Source organism: Eublepharis macularius, chromosome 8, assembly GCF_028583425.1.
Source record: "Eublepharis macularius isolate TG4126 chromosome 8, MPM_Emac_v1.0, whole genome shotgun sequence".
NCBI classification, from domain to species: domain Eukaryota; kingdom Metazoa; phylum Chordata; class Lepidosauria; order Squamata; family Eublepharidae; genus Eublepharis; species Eublepharis macularius.
The window spans coordinates 100551174-100574357 of NC_072797.1; the positions used below are offsets into that span (position 1 = coordinate 100551174).

The 23184-nt window shown below is 39.5% G+C and overlaps 1 protein-coding gene across 1 annotated transcript in view; it reads left to right on the forward strand.

The window, feature by feature from the left end:
• Positions 1–23184, forward strand: part of APBA1 (amyloid beta precursor protein binding family A member 1) — a 112375-nt gene that overhangs the window by 77615 nt on the left and 11576 nt on the right. The window contains exons 4-8 of the mRNA XM_054986595.1: positions 3131–3170; positions 8611–8756; positions 18044–18076; positions 19472–19558; positions 22975–23160. Coding sequence (XP_054842570.1) covers positions 3131–3170; positions 8611–8756; positions 18044–18076; positions 19472–19558; positions 22975–23160 — 492 coding nt within the window. The remainder of the gene's footprint in view (positions 1–3130; positions 3171–8610; positions 8757–18043; positions 18077–19471; positions 19559–22974; positions 23161–23184) is intronic.

A 23184-nucleotide genomic window follows, 5' to 3' on the forward strand; every position in this document is an offset into this window, starting at 1 on the left:
CTCCCCACTGGCACGCTGGGGTGAGGCCATACTGGACGAGCTGCCGTGCGGCCCTGCCACCGCTGTCTTCTTCCTGCTCTCACATGACTTCATCACTCCTCCAGGCAAACTGTCCACATGGCCCCACCACTGCTGTCTTCCAGTTTTCTCCTGGCATGGCAACACCTTCTGGAAAGCTGGTCAGGCAGCAAACCCGCTTTCCTAGGGCTGTCTCACTCCATGCTTGTTCTGGACGGGGCCTCACAGTTCTGTGTGAAAAAACCTGCATATTAATTTAATAAGTTCTTCAAGGTAGTAATGGATATTTCCTCTTTCTCTGGGGCCTCTGAAATGCAACACAGCTCTGTAATAATGAAATTTGTACTAACAAAAATCAAGAAGGCCAACATTCAATTGTCACAGGATTTGTAGCATTAATGATACCTGTCAAAACAATTTTTAAATGATCTTTGAGTATCTTTATGAATATCCATTGTTATATGGAAGAACTAGTTGTTTAAAATGACTTTTCTCTAGAGCTTGTATTGGAGATTGTGAGTACTATTAAAAAAGACAAGCATACAAGAAAATTTTTATTTTTCCTGAAATTGAGAAATTTAACTCTTAAGGTTCTAAATACAGTAAAAGCTTTGTTAACCATCATTATTGGGGAACCAAAGTTACTGGTTAACCAGAAATGGCTTTTACAGCAGACCTGGCTGGCACCCGCTACCAGTTCTTCCCCAGTCTTAGAAGAGGAGCAGACAGCAGGTCCCAGTGGGATGCCACCGGATTGGCAGCAGCCTGAGTGGGCAGCACCCAGAGTTCAAATGCACTCCCTGCAGCCATGCAGGCGATTAGCTCTGTGGTAGGTAGGCACATGGTGCCCTGCCCATTTAAATCCCCATCTGCCACATAGCTGACTGGCAGCATGGAGTTAGGGAGTGGGGGGGGGGACAGTGGCACCATCCTGGTCAAGCTGCTCCCATGGCTGAGACTCAGAGTCCAGTCTGCTACTGCCTGCTCTCCATTGAGAACATGTAGCAGCTGCAGGCATGCTGAATAACCACATTTGCTGGCTGACCCCGTGCCAGCTAAGATTTTAATATATTTGCTTTTTACTTACAAGCAACTACAGAGTATATCAGCTGAACCCATCAGCCCCATGCTGAATAACCATGCAGAATCTATCCAGTCAAGAAATAATATTCTGAAGAGAAAAAATTTCACTAGAAAGCATCAGTCTGTTGAATTATGTCACTTGTATGGTTCCTCATCAGGCTCCCATTCCCATCTCGTGCAGAAATTTAATAGTGTGAACTTGCTTTCAGAAGTGCTGTTCTGTATCCAGCCTTTCCTGTGATAGTATCCATAAAACTAAAGATGATGGTTTGGGCAAGAAAAAATTTGTCTTACAGATTTTGTTCCAATCCAAACACCTAAATAGGAGCAGTATCAGTTGGGCTATTAAATGAATGTATGTATTTGTAACATTAAGCCTTTGTTCCAGATTGTTACAGAAATTTGTAAAAGCTGTACTCTCTGAAGGAGGAAAGAAGATTATAAGAATAATGATAGCTATAACCGTAGTAAAGCCTTTATATCTGTTAATTGAAGTCCCGTTCTTTATATCACTAATCTCCTTCTCAGAATTGCTATTTGTTGTTTTGCTGCTTTATCATCTGCCTACTTGAACGTAGATGATAAACCACTTTAATCTGCTTGTGGCAATTGCATGAATTATTTAAAAGGATATCAGTGTAGGAGCATCAAAAGTAGAGCCACTCTAAGAGATCAGATGGTCACAAAAAATAAATGTCACGATTTTACACCTACAGTTAATTTTCTGAAAACATCTTGTCAGTAGGAGTTCTTCAGTTATTTGGTAGTAACTCTTTTGGCACTTTCTCTTGAGGCACTGCTCAGTTGCTTTCCCATTTTACTTCTGTAGTCTGAGGAGTAAGCTACTATATCCCTCTCTTCTAATCTTAGGCCAAGAAGAAAATTTAATACCAAACTGCCCCCATAATATGAGCACATCCAGCATTAACTCCAGCGATAAACTGTCACCATGAAAAAAATCTTTGTAGAAGTATGTTAGTGTATAGCTAATCCCTGAAGAGGCAATCACTATATTAGATTGACCAATTTTTAGGATCTAATCAAATTATCTGTCTGATGACATTCTGTCATGATCAAGTTTTATGATGAATTAGGGCCAATTGGTCCAATAATCATTGGACTGCTTAAAAGGATATCCAAACTTTTATATCCAATCACAAAAAAAGAGTAGTTAGAAGATCTTTTATACAAATGAAAGGCCAGGAACTTTTATACATTGATAAGGTTATTATACATCTTGTCACTATTTTTGTTTAAAACATGATTGGTATAGATCAGCGATGGCGAACCTATGGTACACGTGCCACAGCTGGCACGCAAAGCCCTCTCTGTGGGCACGCGAGCCAAGTCGCCGGATCGCTAGTTCCAGGGCTCATTTGGAGGGGGAACACCTGGAATGGCGTTCTGAGCAGAGATCACATGGGGTTTGGCCCTGCCCACGTGATTCCTTTTCCTCAACGCTGCCTCCCTGCTGCCCGTCTCGTTAGCAGCAGGAAGTGGAAGCAGCAGCTGGGCTGCTGGGGCTGGCTTTCTAAAGAAGAGTAAGCTGCTTTGATTTAACTTGCTTTACTTTCAGTCGTGGCTCTTGAGTGTGTGTGAGAGAGAGAGGTTAATTAGTTGGGACAACTGTATGAGTTGTTTTTTCTTAACTAAAACCTCAGTATTCAGATTTAATTGCAGTGTTGGCACTTTGAAATAAATAAGTTGGTTTTGTGTTGCAGTTTGGGCATTCGGGCTCAAAAAGGTTCGCCATCACTGGTATAGATATTATCTTTGTTCTCATAACTGAAGTCAGTCTGGATATGCCTTATTGATGCTAATGCTGCACTTCAAGATAATGGCTTAATAATTGATGGGTGCTTTTGAAACATTTATAACTATTTTAATAGGGGAGGTCTACAAAGATTGGGTAACCACTGTCATTATATGATGAATAATTTTGCCAGTTCTGCATGAAAGGTTTTTTTTAAAAAAATGTGTACCTCAGCATGCTTCGCTTGGTTTGATATCCTGTTTGTCTTAATTACAGTCAAGAAAAAGCTTGGCTTCATTCCCAACATATGTTGAAGGTGAGTTATCAGACTGATCTTTAAAGCAAAACAATTTTAAACTTGTTGATATAATTATAGAGCTATCATATTTACTAATGTTAATCTATTTCATATAATATATGTAAGGGAAATCTTGCAGAACTTTATGTCTAGTGTAAGTTTGCAATGCTGAAGCTATATGTTGAAGTCAAGAAAAACTGCTTTCCTGTAATGTTGGTTTGCTGTTTACGTTGGATTTTTGTTTACATCACTGTTCTGTGGTGGTGCATGTTCAGTCTCATCAGCCTACCAAAGCCCAGCAGCCCCTCCTCAGCCCAAACTTTGGAGAAACTCTGCAAAGCAGGCTTTCTTTTTTAAACCTGATATGCGAGCTCACGTGTCTTGGCAGGTTTGAGAGCCGAGGGGTAGATAAGTGGCAGAGGTGTTGAGTTCTGAAGATGAGCCCCCAGAATTGTAGTGGCAGTTTTAACACAGGAAGCTGAAAACAGTGATCTGTGAAATAAATTATTTGAGAACTGGAGCAAGCTCAGAAAAAACAAAAATTCTCAAAAGAGACAGATACTCACAAACACAAAGTTTCAAAGCTGTGGACCCAACTCTATCAGCCTAGGAAGCTGGTGAGTTGTAATTGCCAGTCATATTCAGCACACATTTAATGCTTTTCAAACAAAAGTCTGATGTAAGGGCAGTGATAAGTCACGTGGTTTTTCTTTATCTCTTGAGCTCAGGTCAGAACTGCAAGTTCGCTTGTTTATCTAAACAAAATGTCTGCTTGATTAGAAACTGCGTCTTTTATCTAGGACAGAACATGAGATTTGCAGTCTCTGTTTTAATATATGACAAGCATTTTACAGGACAAAGAATATATTACAAAGGAAGAGAAATGCATTATAATAAACTAGCCACATTAGTTAATAGGTATTAAAGGACCACTTCTTTCTGAATTTGTTTAAAGCCATCTAGCTAGTGTCCGCTGCCATGTCCTATTCCAGTTAATGCCACAAATGGATTACTTATTGAGTACTTTGGCTATGCTGAATCTACTGCCAGTAAATTTCATTGGGGAGAGCAGCGGTGCCTCTGAGTTTTTGTGGCTCATTCTACTTTTTCCAGTCAACGTATAATTTTATAAACTTCTATCATTTCGTTCCCCCACAGTCAACTTTTTTCTAAACTATGAAAAGCCTCAAATTAGCCTTTCTTCATATGGAAGAGTTTTTCAACCCCTTAATCATTTTGGTTACACTTTTTGTTTCTTTTCCAACTCTACAATATCCTTTTTGGTACAAAGTGACAATTGTATACAGCATTACCAAATGGAGCTAGCTAATGGAACTATACAGCAGCATTATGATACCGGCTGCTTTATTTTCGGACCTTTTCTAATAACCCTAGATGTGGCTTGAAGTTCTCATCAAGTTTTCCACTACAACTCCAGGATCTCTCTTCTGGGCCGATTCCAGACGGCCCTCCCCATGGCGAAACGTCGCGCGTCGTTGCGCGGAAAACGCGAAATATCGCGTTTTCTCGCTCGAGTTTTGCGCGACGTCGCATGTTGTTGCGCGAGAAAACATGATATTTCGCGTTTTCCGCGCAACAACGCGCGACGTTTCGCCATGGGGAGGGCCGTCTGGAATCGGCCCTGGTCAGTCACTGTCAGTTCAGACCCCATCAAAGTATATGTGAAGTTGGGATTCTTGCTGCAATATGCAGAAATATTCATTTGAATTGAGTCTCATTTGCCAGGTTGTCGTCCACACATCCAGTTTGGAGGATCCTCTTGGAGTGCTTCACAATCAGCTTTGGTTTTCACCATTCTGAATTATTGGGCATCATCAACAAATTTGAATCTTTACTGCTAACCCCATTTATTAACAAATTAAATAGAATTAGAAAACTTAATGGATGTGGTTCATGGGTAGAGTATCTGCTTTGTATGTAGAAGGTCCCAGTGTCAATCCTTGGCATCTCCAGCTAAATGGACAAGGAAGTAAGTGATGTGAGAGACTTCTGCTTGAGATAATAATAATAACTGCACTTATATACTGCTCTTCTAGACAGATTAGTGCCTCACCCAGAGCAGTGAACAAGTTGGTGTTATTATTATCCCCACAATACAACTGGGGAGCTGGGGCTGAGAGAAGTGGCTTACCCAAGGCCACCTACTGAGCTCATGGCAGTAGTGGGATCCTGGAATGCCACTGCCAGTCAAAGCAGATAGTATTGGCTAGTGGTCTGACTCAGTATGAGACAGCTTTGGGTGTTCATGTGTTCAGCTGGTCCTAATACAGATTTCTGTGGGAACCTATCTGCACACTTCTCTCCCTTCTAAGGAATATCTTTATTTCTACACTGTTGACTAACCAGTTGCTAAACTCATAAGAATGCTTGTCCTTATATACAATGACTATTAAGTTTGCTCAAGAGCTTTAGGTGGGGGACGTTATCAAAAGCATTTTGGAAGTCCAAGTGTATATTATTTATCATTTCCTCCTTTTTCACATCCTTGTTAACACTCTTGAAGAATTCCAGAAGTTTAGTGAGGCAGGACTTTCCTTTGTAGAAGCCGTGTGCATTCCTTTCAATAGGGCTTGCACAGTTTGTAGCTGGCTGGCAGTCAGATCTTGCTGCTTCTGTTTCCAAAATGGTCAGCACTAGAGAGACAGATAGACTGAATGAGGGATTAGGATGTGAGGTGGTAGTCATACAGATGTGAAATAAGAGTTGAATCGGAGGACTGAACCAGACAAGATTCTAGAATATCCAGTACGATGGAGTCGTGGTTCCCCCTCCAGTAAATAGCATATGTGGGGGCCATAATTCAGACTGGCTTCTTTTGTATCATCATCCTGACTTCAGACAGCCCTCCAGAGCTTCTGTTTGTCCCACTGAGGAAAACACAAGCAACTTTTATGTCTTCCCCCCTTGGGACAGATAGTAGTTCTAGGAGGGAATTGTAAGTTGGCGCAGTGGCACGGGCCTTTTCCTCTGTGCCTTCATCTATACCCAAAGTATCCCCTCATCCCACTGCAGCTGCTATTTATAAAGAACAAATGCACCAGTGATCTTCTGGTATTTCCTATGCCCATATTATCATTTTCAACTGTTCATTTTCCACTTGAGGCATTCCTGCTTTGTCACTCCAGTCATAATACAATACCTGTACTTTGTGTTGTGTGTGTTTTTTAAAGAACTGCTAGTCGCTGTATTGCCAAAGAATTTGTTTATGTGTTGAGGTATCCACATGGTGCTAGTATTTCCGATTAGCTAATGTACTTGTATTAATGCACTAGGTTAAAGCTGGACTGAGACTTGAAAACACTTTCAAGCAGGTTTGTTTGTGCATGCTAAGTGGGAAATTAAGCAGCATTGAAACCAATGGTAACAAATAATAATGTGGTTGCATGCTTCTGACTATAAACTAAATTCTGATCCTATGAAAACCAGCCTTAAATCAGACAATAATTGGTTCAGGATTGCCTTGTTACTTCCTAATACTTAGATTGGCTTTCTGCTTCCTTAATCATACAGTTTCTTAAGAAGGGCTCCTATCTGTATATGTAAACCATAGCTAGCATAGACTGGAATCCTTGGCCTTTTGGTCAACTTTAAATTTTATTTATTACTTTTTTATCCCTCCTTTCATCCAGGAAGGCCAGGGCAGCATTTGTGATTCTTCCCTCCCCTCTTTTATCCTTTATGAGGTTGGTTAAGCTGGCAGAGAGTGGCTGCCCCAAGGACACCCAGTGAGTGTCATGGCGTCTGATGGGGAGGGCGGTCTAAAAATGCAATTAAATAAATAAATAAATAAATAAATAAATAAATAAATAGGCTAGATTTGGTACTCCTACAGCCCTTTCTAAGCAAAGTTAAGCCCTTCTGAGCCCATTGACTTCAATGGATATATAATGGTATATATCCTTAGGATTGTGCTGTAAGTATATTACACCTGGCTGCAACTGCAGTCTTTTGAGCACTTAGGAAGGAATACATTGCATTCAGTTTGCTTCAAAGTAAGCATGCGCAGGATTGGACCTCAGTGGGGCTAACATGGTGTAGTGGTGTGCATGCAGGCTGAAGTGGTTAATGGATTACACTTTTATGATAATGGCTTGGTTCTAATTTAGTTGCAGATATTGTTGAATACTAACTTCTTGGCTGGATTTTTTTTTTAAAAGAAAGACCACATGATTTTTTTTTTATTAAACAAGATATGTTCCATCTTTTAGTTTTTACAGTCTAGCACAAGCCCTCTTGTCTGAATAGCTCCTTTTTAGTGGCCTGGCATAGTGAAGACATTTATTCTAGTGTGACAACCTACATTTCCTTATGTTTCCTTACTATTCATAGCCACAAAGATAGTAAGTAGAAGAAAACTAAATAAGCCACCAGTTAGTTTTATGAAATTGTCATAGCCAAGGTGGGACAATGGGGATAAGGTAATTTAAGGATAAGTACAATTCCTTAAGAAGTTGCAGATATTCTTTAAGAATTGATAATTCATTGTAGTGGCTCCTGCCCTTTGAGATGGGGGGTTATTTCCATCTCTTAGGACTTAGCCACCAGTTTCCAAATCCAGTGCCTGGCACGTAATTGAGTAGTACATTCTTAGAAACAAGTCCGTGTGGTCTCTCAACCAGCAGCAATTGAGGGCCACAGAAAAAGCCCTGGTGTTTTCTTCTGCTTCATCCAAAAGGAAACGAGAATGTAGGCATTCCCATCATGGGCTATATTCAGCCCAGATTCAGACTTTAGTATACAACAACAGATGCTTAGAAAGCAACATTTGCAATGATGTGTCAGGAGCTGGATTTAGCTAGAGTCTTTCTTATGGCCGTCTTGTGTTGGGGTGGCTGTAAGAATAAATCTTCCACCTACAGGCTACCTATACCTAATCCCCACTACATGTTATTCCTTCACTCCTTGTCCATGTTTTCACCAATCAGTTATTCAGAAAAACCTGACTTTGGAAGCAAGATACATTGTGCAGAGTAAATTGATTTATGGACGTTTATTTAATTCCTGTAATTTCCTTGGTTCACAAAGCTCTGATTGTATCACTTAGCATCTCCTTGTTTTAGATGACTGATGTTACATAACTCTGATCAAAGAGTGATGGACAGGGGCATATATAAGTGCTTTGTGCCTTTCTGTAAAAAGGAAGGAGAAAAAAAAACATTCAGGTTATTTTGCTTCAGGGTGAACTTTGTTTCACACAGAACAAGCAAATGTAAGAGTCGGGTTGGATTACCAAGCGCAGCCTTTGCTGTAGGGAGGCTGGTCCTTGCTTTGTCTGTTTCAATTGTGTTGAAACTTTATCTGTCGTGATGAACTGCAGACACGCTCCAAAGCTGAATTTGCAGACTTCATGTGCTGGCTCCAGGACTGGGATATGTTTTGTCTCTTTCCTCTTCGGAGTGTAATTTAGCTCAATAATTCAGTCTTTTCTCTTTTCTAGTTCCTGGGCCTTGCGATCCTGAAGACTTGATTGATGGAATCATATTTGCTGCCAATTACCTTGGCTCCACTCAGCTTCTTTCGGACAAAACTCCATCCAAGAATGTGAGAATGATGCAAGCTCAAGAAGCTGTTAGCCGAATCAAGGTGAGGGATCCGTCTTGCGCTCTGCCTCTAGTGATGCTTCAGAGCAGCAGCCATGAATGACGCGTGCTTCTCTTCTGAAAGGGAGTACCTTTTATGATTGGGTCAAAAACATTTACTGGATCATTATATACTGTTTTTATATTTGTGGGTCAGATTGTATAACAGTGCAATTTATTGTGTATTTCTTGAAATATGTTGGAGCCTGTGAGAGAATTAATATTTTTGTGTTTCTTCTGAACCCCGAAGAGATCATCTCCTCCGTCGTCAGAGGACAGAAAAAAATGAATTCAGCACTGTGCTCATATACACACCTCTGTGCACATGGGGCAGGGCAAGACAGGCAGGACGGTTAGTGAGAGGGAGCAGAAAGAATGTAATAGGAATCTGGATTAGTCCCTTTACAGTTCTAACATTGAATCAAAAATATATTGGACTATGGTCCAATTTCCTAGAATCACTTCTGTGATCAGTCAATAGCAGATGGAAAGAGACATACTGGCAGATGGTTACATCGATTCCTTACTGCCTTTTAAAAGTGATGTAAGAATCAAGATGTTTTACACTGCAGTTACGGACATGTGTGTTTTGTTACTTAAACATGCTGTGGTCTTGGGAAATATGCATTTTATCACCTTATGGAGTTTACAGTAATTCAAGGGTTAAGCATCACGTCTAGTAATTTATGCTGCCATCCAACAACCAGCTAGTATTAAACACAGCGGTCTGTGATTACGATGCTTGAATCTGGGCTTGAATCTGTGCACTGGTGAAAGAGGTGGCGCTGTTGTACACTTCCAGGACCAGACAATGCTACATACCTTCATATACAGCACAAAAATACCCTCAAGAGGGTGCTGGGCTGTTGATCTTTCACAATAGGGCATTGTGAGGACCGTTTCTTGCACAGGAGTCAGGGAACTTCTTGCATGATGATTTGAGTCGTCCTCAGCTGCCAGACCAGGATGCTTCCCATGAGCTATGGTAGGACAGCTTCCAATTACATTATCACAACTGAAGCATTTGAAATGGAGTGTGCTGGGGCCAGCTATATTTTTATTGGCAGGAACAAAATTAAGTCAGGAACGAGTATTCCAGTTTCAACTTATTTGTGGATCAGGCTGTTCTTCACAAAATTAATTTATAATCTCTATAGGTAAGCAGCAGCAAACTCCAACCCAATCCAAAGGGCCACATGGAAAGCTTCACACACACAAAACTACACATGAGAGTAGATAATTTTTCCAGGTCTGGCCTCCCATCTCACTTTCTCTCCTCTCATCCTGAAACGTGTAACTTTGCTATCTTGCAGTATGAGGTCATCACATTGTCTATTTTTTGCCTCCCTGCAGGCAGGATGATGTGAAATTGTCATGTCTGACACTTCGTCATGACTAATTGTAATGACAGGTTATAGAGGGAGTGTGGAAATGGTGCAGGGGGCCCCTTTTCAGCCACAACTGTGTGTCATCTACAATATTTACTCTTGCCTATACTCAGCAAGGCCCTGATTCTCCCAATGTTTTCCATAAAAGCAATAAACTAAGGCTTGGGGAGGAATTTCAGAAGTGACAAAAGAAATTGTGCCAGAGAAAAACAGCATTTATGTTTTACAAGACTTCGTGTGTGCCAGAACAAGATCTCTAGGATGTGACCATGGAATGCATTTATGCGCTAAGAAGCCCATACATAAGAGCAGCCAAGACTAGAACATTATGCTGGTATTTCTATCAAACAGTTATATTGAGGGGGAATATATATACATTGACAGTGATGAATCAGTACTAAAAACAGCTCATCAATATTCCAAGCAAGTAGGCTGAGAATCCTGGAAGGATACAGTCATACACTAAGCTATAATGCATGTAATCAACATGTGAACGAAGACTTTCAAATTTCGCTGTTGTGTCATTCTCTTTAGAAATTACACACACGTATGCATATGCATACACACCCCATGCACACGTGCGTGCGCGCGCACACACACACACACACCATGATAATGAAGGTAATGAATTTACATGCATATGACATTTTAATCCTGAATCTAAAGTGGAATTTATTTTTTAGAAGGAGCAAATTAAATATTGCCTATTTTCACATCTACATAAAATGGTATATTTGTACATATGTGAAATGGGCAGTATTCAGTATGTAATTTGCGTAATGGCACTTTTCCAATATGTATTTAGATTTAGGAGTAAGATATTCATATGCATTTTAGTTTTGACCTTCATAGTCATAGTTTTTGGAATATGTTAAGTATGGAATAGAAGTATAAATGCCTGTATTTTTGTTATCTATCTTATATTCAGTAATACTTGCTTTGTGACAATGAGAAGACAGAATACTAGCCAACTAGTTGAAAAAGATTGATGCTTTTATCTATATCACTTTTTCTATAGAATTAGTTTGCTGAACTAGCTAAAAGATTTTTGAAAAAGTAACTTTTAGTGAATTTTGGCTCAATATCAGTGCAATCTGGAAATTCTTAACTTTGTCTGGGGTCCTACATTGCAAAACTATGTCCATGATTTTTTTTTTAATGCAACTTCATACAGGGAGAACATCTTAGTGGAGGAGTAAGCAAGATTCAGAAATGGTCGGTCTACAATGGACCTATGCTTGATCCTGCACCATTTGGTGGAGAAATACCCAGCTGGACAGTATGGGGCTTTGTTTGTAGCCTTTGTAGATTATATGATGTCTTTTGACAGTATCTTGCATAATAGACTTTGGTCAAAAGACTCTACAATAGATTGTAGTCTCCTTGCTCTTACACGCACTTTACATGAAAACAACTATCTGGTAGTGAGATATAATCTACAAGGGCAACTGTCCCATAAGGTCCCAGTTAGGAGAGGAGGAAAATAAGGATGTATCCTTGCCCTCTTAGTGTTTAACTTTTACATCAACTCTATGGTGCAGATTCTATCCAATCTTGATTTTCACACACCAAATATGGCGAACAGGCAATTGTTACACTCTTATATACAGACAGTACCACTCTCTTGTTGTATAATGAAGTAGGATTGAGAAGAGCCCTCTAGGCACTCATAGTGTATTGTAAGGAAGAGCACTTATCAATTTCTCCAAAACAAAAATACTGGTATTTGCCAAAAGGTTTGTAAAGCACCTGTGGCAGATAGATGGTTACAAGATCAATCAAGTTAAAGTGTCTAATTACCTAGGCGTTGTCTTTCAGTCATCTGGTTCTTGGGCTCCTCAAATCTCTCAGGTAACGGAATCTGCCCAATGTCAGCTGTAGCAGCATTAAGATTTTTCCGTACGAAAGGAAGAGCCCACATTCCCTACGCACTGAAAGCCTTATAGGTGACTCACAGGTTTGTTTATATAATGGCTATCTTAAGTTGGAAGCTATTCAGTCAAAATTTTAAGATCCTTATTTGGAGTACCTTGGTGTGTGCCCAGTGCTATGCTTAGACTAGAGGCAGGCCTGGTGACATTAGAATCATGGTTTTGGTTGAAGTTAAACTTTCCCCCCACCTAGGTTGACTTCTTTAATTTTTGTAGTTTTCAGTGATGGTGGATGGGAGTAATAGAAGACAAACTCATAGGTTTCTCTAGTACAGCACTTTTACATTTGGGCTATCAAGGAGCCCAAACAATAAGCCGCCCTGAGCCCATCTGTGGGGAGGCCGGGGTATAAATCGAATAAAATAAATAAACAATAAATAATTAAACAGAGACTATGGGATATTTCTATCCACTTAGATAGATCTTGAGCCCATCTTGTCCTGGCTGTGGGGAATTACAACCAAAACGTTGTTCCATCCTCATACCTCCATATGTTGGAATTCCCAAAACACTGTAGAGCTTTTACCCTTACTCAGTGTCCTTCCATCTGTTCTTTGGGATCGGAGATATGCTGACATTCTCTACAAGAAACATCTCTGTCCATGCCATTGTAGTATGGTAGAAACTGTTGAGCATGTTCTCCTATACTGCGGTTTTACCAGAATATTCGGAATGTATATATTACTCTACTTATGCACAATTATCCTAGTAGATCAAATCAGTTTTATATTTCACTCTTTCCTGGTGATCGTTGTAATGAAATCTCTTTTAAAGTTGCTAGATTTTGTGCCCTGGCATGCTTAATTAGACAAAAGAACACAGCTTTGCTTTAGCAAATTTTAATTAAGAGCTGTATTTTATTAGTAGTATGCTTTATATATTTATGACATGTATTTAATGCATAATGTCAATGATTTTTATTTCAATTTCTGATCTTGGATCGTAACAATAAACATACATACATACTTACGCAACTTCACTTTTTTTCTTTTTTAAGGCCAGCATATCAATGCATTATTTGCTGCAACTACAAAGGAAGAAACAAGACAAACGTTTTATTAATAGACATTGCCTGAAATTGTTTTTCTTTTTTTTGTATTGTTTCCTCATGGTTCTTTTTGATAAATCCCTTGCCATACTTTGAAGTTGGGTGCATGTTTTCTCTGTGAAATTAAGGTGAAATGATGCAAATGTTTAGTGACTCTCTCTCTCTAGAAATCCTGATTGGCTTCATTTCCAACATCTTTGCTGCAAATTCTTCATCTGTCTCTCTACAGCAGTTTCCCATTTGGGCAAGAGCTAATGGCGGCTGCAAGTGAATTGCCTGGGCTGAGATGACATTAGCAGTAATTTGATGTGTGAATTGATGGCATGGTTGCAAGAGGTCATTGTTCCTCACTTCTGAGGCAACAAAAGACAAAATGAGAGGTTTGCTTAAATCCAGGAAAAGTGATCCAGAGTTCTTATTCCCTTAAAGGCATCTCAGTGAACACAAAGGGCATTCATGTGGACTTGGCCTTTCCATTGATATTAAGGATGTTACTTCCATTTATGAGAACTCTGCAAGCCCTCTGTGCAGAAAAGGAGGCTAAGCTTCTAGACTGGAGAAAGGGAGTGGGCTGACAGAAAAAGAAGGCAAAGGACTGGAAAGCGAAGCACAAATAAGTCAGTGTGCACTGAAATGTTCAGTGCACACCTGTGTCCTTGCATTCTTTCCCATTCCCCTGAACACGTAGTCCTCTTATATCATTCCTCACCTTCATGCTCGGAGACCAACCCTTCCTCCTCCTTTTTCTGGGGAGGGGAGCATAAGTGTTTCCATGCAACTGATGTCAAGTTCAGCATTAGTTGATACTATATGACAGACCGGGAACTGGAAACAAGAGTCCTAGCTGAAGTGATTCACCTCATTTTTCTTATGATTGGCACATGCCTCCTTATTTTAACTCTTTTCTTTTAAGTTCTGAAAATGTTTTTGACAGCAGTGAGGCTGTGAGGCTTTAAAATATATATATGGTTAGAAATTGTCAAGATAAGTATGGTATTTTTTATTTAATATGCCCTTTACAATTAAGAATAAGACTGTCTCATGTCACAGTCAGTTTAATCTGAAGACTTCAATAACAAGTTCTCTCAGTGGTAGATTTTGTGCTGCAGGAATTTCCTCATTATAGTAAATAGTCCCCAGATGACATTTTCAGTACTCAAATCTGGTTTTAACTAAAGCCTAGCTCTGTATGTCGCACTTGTGCTGCTGGTCCCAAGCTGCTGAACACAAAACAGGATCACTGCTCTTTCGCAAGCTTTAATATCTGCTCGTTATTTATTTACCCTGGATATATGCTGATAGCATGATTTGGAAACATGGTTGGATAATGCCTTCCTTAAATGAACGTTAGGAAGGTCAGCTAAGTAACGCGAAAGAAATTTATTTTTCTTAAACCTAGGGTATCAGAGAATTTAGAGTGGTATATCTGGTTAATATCACGTAAGGCATTCGTACCAAAAACCCACTCCAGGGGTTTACCTGACTCCCATCCCATCTTTACCATCTTTAGAGAGGGCAGGGAATACAGATGTAAAATAAGTGACAGTAGTTAGACCACTAGTTCACGTCTCTATAATACTGGAAACTGTATTTTACGGGTGCTGTCAAGCTTTTTATAATATTTTAATACCTTCCAATGCAATCTTGATGTAATTGATGGTAGACCAAGTTCCAGTCTTAAATGAAATGTGGGGGTTCCCTGGGGGAGGCCCAAGATTTTCCTTAGAAAGGTGTTCTGGATAATTTCTAATTGCTTAAAAAAATTTTATTCCACCCCCAAATTTCTGCCCCATATAGAAGTTGTGCTATCACCTTGCCCTGAAAAACCTTTAGGGCCAGCGGGATTAATTGGCCACCCTTTGAGAAAAAGATTTTTAAAATAATACCCATAGTGCATCACACAGTTGACAGAGTAGTATTAAGGAGTGCCTGCTATGACTGGGACCCTGGAAAACTATGCCTAGATATTTAAAGGAGGAACATTGCTCTATTTCATGGGCGTTAGCTCACCATCTGTGCTTGAAATGGTTGTTGCCAAAGACAACAATTTTTGTTTTGGTGTAGTTGATTCTTAATTCCTCCCTATCACAGTAGTCCGCCAGGCTGGCTAACAACCTTCTAAGGCCAATTTGGGTAAACGATGCTATTACCATGTCATCCACGTACAATAAAGCGGAGATTTCCCGACCAGTCAATGAGGGGGGAAAGAAATCCTGAGAATTCATGGCCTGAACAAAATCATTGATATAAAAATTAAACAAAAAAGGAGCCAGCAAGCAACCTTGTTTGATGCCTTAATGGAATGGAATCCGTAAGGGTAGATCCATTTTTACCCTAAATGAAAGGTTAGAATGTAATTCTCTCAAAAGCCTAAAGAGTCTTCTATCAATATTTGTTTGGCCAGTTTGCTCCAAAGTCTTGAACACTTAATGGAGTTGAATACTGAAGAGATATCAACAAAAGCAACATAGAGGTGCCTTCTGCTATTGCTAGAGTATTTGTGAATCAAAGCCTTCAAGGTTAGGCAACGATCGATAGTGCTACGGCCCTTACAGAAACCAGCTTGTTCAGGTTAAAAAAGATTTATTGAGTCAGCCCAATCTTCCAATTTAAACAAGAGACGACAAGTGTATAGTTTGGAGGAAATATACAGCAAACTGATAGGGTGATAGTTTACAGGGTCTTGCCTATTACCTTTTTTGTAAATGGGAATTATAATGCTTTGTTTCCAATTAAAAGGGATGGTACAAGTATGGTCAATTTCTGAAAAAAGTCTGGCTAAAATTGGGCACCACCACTGAGAGTTTAACTTAAATATCTTTGCGGGCACCATATCCTCCCCTGGGACTTTGCCTGTAGGCAAGGAGTCGGATCAGCTGCTTACATTCTGAAGTTGTTACAGGGGCCCAAGCTGGAAGAGTCTCTAAATCTCAAGGTGAATAATCAACAAATGACACATTTTGGGGAGAAATGAGAAGAAGGGAAAAGTGGCAAAACCACAAGCCAGAGGAAATCAAAATACCAGAGGCTCAGCGCCTTTGCCCTTGCGGTTCCAGTGAGGTGGAAGATATTGTTCACTACATTTTACACTGTCCCTTTTACGAGCACATTAGAAGGAAATTTTTGAACCCACTCCTCACACATTTCTCTGGTTCAGAGGAGGAATCCATTGAGTTTTTATTGGCTGATGCCATCCCAGATGTTACTTTAAAGGTGGCCACTTTTATCTCTCAACAAACAGAAGGTAGAGACTAATCCCGACTGCCTCCACAAGAATTTTAGCCAAATTATAAACATATTTTATTCCAGGCTCTCATCTATTTGTATAGATATTTTAAATCTTACTAACTTGTATTTTGTTATGACAGACTATCTAATTGGTACTGAAAATGAATTGGGCTATTTGTAATTTTGTTATGATTGACTGTCTAACTTGTACTGAAATGAACTGTGCTATGGGGTTAGCTACAATAAATATTTTGCTTGCTTGCTTGCTAGTTATTTATTTGATACTTGATATAATGTACAGTGGCCTTCTTCATGTGCAATACAAGCCCTCCATAGGGTGATCCTGTGGCTGCAATCACAGAGCCAACATAGTATAGTAGTTAAAATGGTGGGACTAAGATCTGGGAGACCCAGATTTGAATTCAAACACTGCCATGGACTTTGTGCTCTCTCAGTATAATATACCTCTCAGAGTAGTGGTTGTAAAGATAAAATGGATGATGGGTGAATGATGTTGTAACCACATTGGATCCCCATTGAAGAGAAAAATAGAGTATAAATAGCTAAATAGAACAGAGGAAGTAACACGTGAAGTAGTGTGAACATTAAACAGATTGCTGGCAACAGTTCTCACAAGCATGGAGCCAGACTTCTTATTTGTCAAATTCATGCAAATCAACACCAAGAAACTGCAGGGTCTGTGCAGCTTATTTGCTCCTTCCTCCCCATTGGTCTAAACATATATTTGAGGTTTTGTACTAGAATAGTCGAATGTCCAGTCTAAGAACTGATCTGCCTATTGTGATTGCCATATAGAGGCTGCTGAACCATTCTTTGTATGATGGCTGTTCTGTGTGACCATCATGTGTAGAGCAGCTTTCCCCATTGATGGCTCTTTCCTCTCTCCTCACCTTTGCAATGTGGAAGAATTTCTAAATGACTGCTGGGATTGTCTGATAGTTGCATAGAAAATCTGTTCAGTAGGAGGAGGAGGATGCATATAACCAGGGCTTTTTTTCTGGGAAAAGAGGTGGTGGAACTCAGTGGCTTGCTCTTGGAGAAAATGGTCACATGGCTGGTGGCCCCGCCCCCTGATCTCCAGGCAGAGGGGAGTTTAGATTGCCCTCCGCGCTGCTAGAGCAGTGTGGAGGGCAATCTAAGCTCCCCTCTGGAGATCAGGGGGTGGTGCCACCAGCCATGTGACCATTTTCAAGAGGTTCCGGAATTCCATTCCACCGCGTTCCAGCTGAAAAAAAGCCCTGCATATAACATACCACCCAGCTTGAAGGTATTTCAATTAGTTGTTTAATAAGCAAAAACTTTTACCGGGTTTATTTCACAGTTACATATCTAGAATTGGATGTTTTAGGGTTTTAGGGCTGGATGCTTTTCTTGTTTTTGCTGATTTAATAAGGGAAATTTCTGTTGCCTTCAGCATAGTGACAGTCGAATTAATCTTTTAGCAGATTCTCCTTTATACTGAAAATGTTTTCCTTTTTCCATCTCTTTCTTTCTCTCTTTCTCTGCTTACTTTATAAAACCCATTCTACTGTGTGACCTTTAAAATATAAAACAAAACTGAAGCTTAACTAGGTGGTAGTTTCAGTCCTTATGTTCTAGATCCCTACTTGACTTGGAGTCTCTGCAAGTTCTTTTCTAACCATTCTCCTATCTCTGTTTATTCCATGCTAAGCAGATGGCCCAGAAATTAGCCAAAAGCAGGAAGAAGGTGCAGTACAACCTCATCAGCTTGATGTTATGCTTGGTTTTTGTTCATTTATTTTTATTTTTTTCATTTCTTTTGACTTTCATTTTTAAAAATTTTCTGTATCCAGCAAGTTTTTTCTTCCAGTTTGTTTGGAACATCATATAAATTAACGCTTCTTAACCAACCAGCTGCTTGGTTTGCCATTTTTTGTTGCTTATCATTAGCCATTTCATATTAGAATGATTGCAGGGTAATGAATGGATTTAAACAAATGGTTACTAGACGGTTTACAAAAGTATTTTCCAAATGTAGGGCTGATTGATAAAGGGTCTAATTAAATTCTGTACTTTAAAAACCCATGTATTTTCTTGTTACCTAGTATTAAAAGGGAATTTCACTTGATTTATGGATGTGTCAAATTGCTGGATGCAAAAAAAAGTTTACTTATATGCACAAAATTACTAAGATTACTAAAACACATCATTCTGGGATTTTAATGGAGTTTTACATGATTAAAATTTGATGGATTTTTAATGTACAAAATTATTCTTGTAATTGTTGGATCTCTGGAGTGGGTTAATACTGTAAGATGTCTGTTGTCTGTCCAAAGAGTCCTTTATACCCCAAATTGTATCCTCAATTCTTTATTCCCTACCTGTGTCTGAATTGGTTTTGACAGGGTTTTTTAAACCATTTTATGTAGTCTTTGTGATTGGCTCCTTTTAGAATCTTTCAGATAAGGTCTGTCATCCAAAAACCGTTAAAATGAAGTAAGTGTAAGAAGAGCCATTTGTATGAAAAACACTATTATTTGCATTATTACAGAATAACATGCATTAACAATGGGACCCAGTTGTGTGAACATTTTCCGCTCTAATGTTAATGGAGAATGAGCATCAGGCACATCTTTGGCCTTCCTTTCTGTCCCCTAGGACAGAGTTCACATTATGATCAGTCCACGTCCCTAGGTTCATTTCTATCCAGGCATTTCCTGAACCACATTCCAATTGATAAATTGTAGGTTCAAGAAAGTGCCTATGAACCTAATATTATGTTGGATGATTCAGTATTTTAGGGCCACAGATAAAGAGGAGTGGAGAGAGCGGGAGAAAGTACTTTTGTCTAGCTTCCCTTTCACACCAGAGAGATAAATGTTTGTAGAATGTCTGCTGGTGGGTGAGATGATTAACAATTTGTGCACATTATTGCACTCTAACTCACATTTCATACTTATATATACCTTCCATATCTTTGTGCTTATCTTTAGCTTCTGCAGTCTAATACTACATTTTTGCATTGCTGTACTGGTGACTGTATCTTGATGCTTATTTGATTTGTTATTTAATAGAGCCTATTTTGATTGTCCTCAAATCCTTTTTTTAAAAAATTACTAATTAAGATTAACTTTAATTGCAGGCCGCTGAAGGTGAATCTCAGCCCATGACAGAAGTTGACCTCTTCATTTCAACACAGAGAATAAAAGTGCTGAATGCAGATACACAGGTACAACAAATAGTGGCCATTTTGTTTCACTGATTCATCTTTCATTGGTTTATTCGCATTTGTCTCTTGCATGATTCTGAAGGTCACACATTTTAGATCACTGGGGAAAAGCTGAAGTGTGGCAATAATCCATTTCTTCCCAAACCTTTTGCAAAAGGAGACCAACTAACTCTGTGTTTTTATTTTACTTCTCTTCTTATGGGGTCATGTAATTCCCACATGTTTTTGCAGCCACACACTATTAGAAAGGTTAGCAACTGAATGGTGATGTTCGGGGGCTGTTCTGGGACAGCTTAATGCCCATGTCTGTAGCAAGTCATATGTTGGTTGTCTGCAATCGTCAAATGACAACTGTGGGGAAAATTTCAACAAACTGTTACTTGGTGAGATTTATAGTGTAATCATAAACAGAGTTATATTATTCTGAGCCCATTAATGTAAATGGATTTATTAATTAAAACATTTATATCCTGCCTTTCACCATGGCTCATGGCAGCTTACAATATACAATTAAAACATCAAACAATAATAAAAAAACCCAGTTCCCCTCAACCTAATAAAGCCTAATAAGACTCTAATAAAATGCCTGCAGCCTACACTCCATTAAGTGCTTTAGCCTTACAGTGCTCCCTAAAAATCTCCAAGGATGGCACTCCCTCAGGGAGCGTGTTCCATAAAGTGGAAGCATGCACAGAAAAAAACATGGCCCCCTGTGGATGCCAGGTAGGCCAACCTTAAAGGAGGGAGCAACCAGAATTTGGCATGCTTAAAACCAGAGCTGACAATAGAAGGGTATAACTTTGCTGAGGGTTGCCTTTTTAGTCCATTGGAAGATCGGAACATTTGTAGGAGTATGGAACCAGTTTGGGTGGTCATTTTCCCAAGTCTGATAGATCAGACAGATTCCTGAAAGGTCTTAGGGAGTTTTCTGGAAATAGCACTGCTGTTCCAGTTGATCTCCGAAACAGAGAAACATTCCCACTATTTGACATGATTACTGTTCAGTGCCATCTGCTATCTTGTAGAACCTGTATGGCTTCATGGTTTTGAGGAGATGGGACAACCACTGGGGGATCTTATTTTGCTATCTGTCAGATTTGCTGCCTCCTGCAGGTATTCTGTATCTTCTGCCTTTTTGTACACGTATTTCCAACAAATATTTCCTTAGGCAAGACATTTCGCTGAGTGGTGGTGGTGATGGAACTCGAGGCCTTTGGGGAGGGGCGGGGATAAAACAGATTAGATCCATTTCTATCTGGCTTTGGACACAGTTTTCAAACTCAGTTTGCTTTGGTCACCTGATAGACAATCTTTGCTATGAGTAAGTCAGGAACAGTACAACCTGTTGGTTTCTTGGGCCTCTCAGTGGCTTTCAATACTTTTAAAACATGGTGTGCTTCTGGATTGGCTGGTATTTGGAGCACCTTGGTACAGCAGTTCTGTTTCTACCTGGGTGCCAGTTTCAGAAGGCAGTGCTGATGTCTTAATACCTGGTGCTTGTGCTATAGAGTCCCACAGAGTTCTGCCTTGCCCCCATAGTGTTAAACATCTGAATGAAACTGCTAAGTGAGATTTAGAGTAAAAAAGTGGTTTATTAGTTTTTTCCTGGGGGAAAAAAAGCAGAAATATTGGAGGAAATTGAAATATATGTAGAAATTTCTTATCAAAGTTAAAATTGTTTGATTGCTTTATCCTTATAAAATGCATATTTAAACTTAGGTTATATATAAAATTATATTCTTTTAGCATATTTATGGAATGTAGAGGTATAAATGCTCTCAACTTCTGCAAGCAAAATTGTGAGTATACTCAGTCACTAATTGAGAGAGAGCTGCAAACTGCCCCACTCCTATGTTGCCTTAGCACATTTTTTTTCCAGAAACTTTACATCCCTAGTTTGGAGATGGCTTGATGATAGCCAATACACTGAAGCCTAGTCCGAATAAGAGAAGCAGTGTGGTCTAGTGGTTAGACTCTCAGATGACTATCTAGGGGATCCAGGTTTGAATCCCTACTCTGCTGTGGAGGCTTGCTGGGTGACCTTGGCCAGTCACACTCTCAGTCTAACCTGCCTCACAGGGTTGTTGTAGGAGAGGAGAAAGATGTAAGCTGCTTTGGGTATCCTTTGGGAAAAGAGATGAATAAATAAATAAATCTGAGATTAATATGACTAAGGTAGTCAACCTGTTCTAGATGGGGTTGCACCTTGAATGTGGGAGGTGCTTTTGGATCCATGACTACAGGTGAATTGCGCAGATCTTGTATGTGGCATGTAGCGGCCTTTAGTTTTGGTTGGTTCTTTGAAGATCCAGGCCTGGCTGCAGTTATCCATGCTCTGGTTACACATTCCAGTTAGATTAGTGCAATGTGCTCTACATGGAGCTGTCTGGATACTGTTTGGAAACTTGAGTTGGTTTAAAATGCCAGTAGCCTGATTGTTAGCATGAGATGGGTTACAGGAATCAACACCCATTCTTGAAAAATTATATTGGCTACTGATTTATTCCCAGACACAAATCAGAGCTTATCTTTTAAAATCCTTAACATCTTGGGCAAGGGTAACTAAACGATCGTCTGTTCCCATATGAACCTGCACTGTAGTTTAAGATCTTCTTCAGAGGGTCTGCTCCCACATTTCACCAGCCTCAGAGGTGAGATGCATAAGCCCTGCAGACAGGGCTGTTTGTTTTATGGCATCTCACCTTTAGAAATCCATCCTTGCTGCTTTAGGCACCAAGACCTTTTGTTATTGTTTTCCCTGCCTTTAGCCCTTCTTTCTGATACTGGCCATGTTATAGTCAATGATGGATTTATGCTTCAGTTTCATAGAACTTAGGCTATGGCTTTTAAATTCTTACGCTTTTATTTATGTCACTCTGTATTTTTTTTTAACAGAGAAGATTTTATTCCTTTGATTTTGACAGTATTATTGTTCTTATTAGGATTATGTATTGTTTAGTTATATTACTGTATATGCTCTTTTTTGTATTTTCACTACAGTAAGCTGCCTTGGGAATTTTTAAACTGAAAGAGCACTACAAAAATATGTAAAGTAAATAAATACCTAATATGTAGGTTTCCAAAGGAGGAGTAAAATGCTACACTTTCAAATGACTTCTAATACAAAAGGTTTAAATAAGTGTGTTGTCTTGTACATTGGAAAAGGTAGTTTCAAAGTTAATATAGTTACAAGTGTGCTCAAGTTAATTTGGCTGTACTAGCAAGATCACCTTGGCCCCAAATAAGGCACTGTGCAAAATGGCCCAGAGAATACTGACTTTAGTTGTTTCCATGTGGAGCTCATGCTCTGTGATAAAAATGCTTTTTCATTTATGGAGTCTAAATGGTTGTATATACTAAATGCCTGTTATATGTTAGTGCTAAAATATCCTAACACCATGGTTTGTCTTCCTTAGGAAACTATGATGGATCATCCTCTGAGGACCATTTCCTACATTGCAGATATTGGGAATATAGTTGTACTGATGGCTCGCAGGAGAATGCCGAGATCTAATTCCCAAGATAATGTGGAGGCATCTCACCCCTCCCAGGATGGGAAGAGGCAGTACAAAATGATCTGCCATGTTTTTGAATCTGAGGATGTAAGGAGAGTTTTTCTTGTTGTT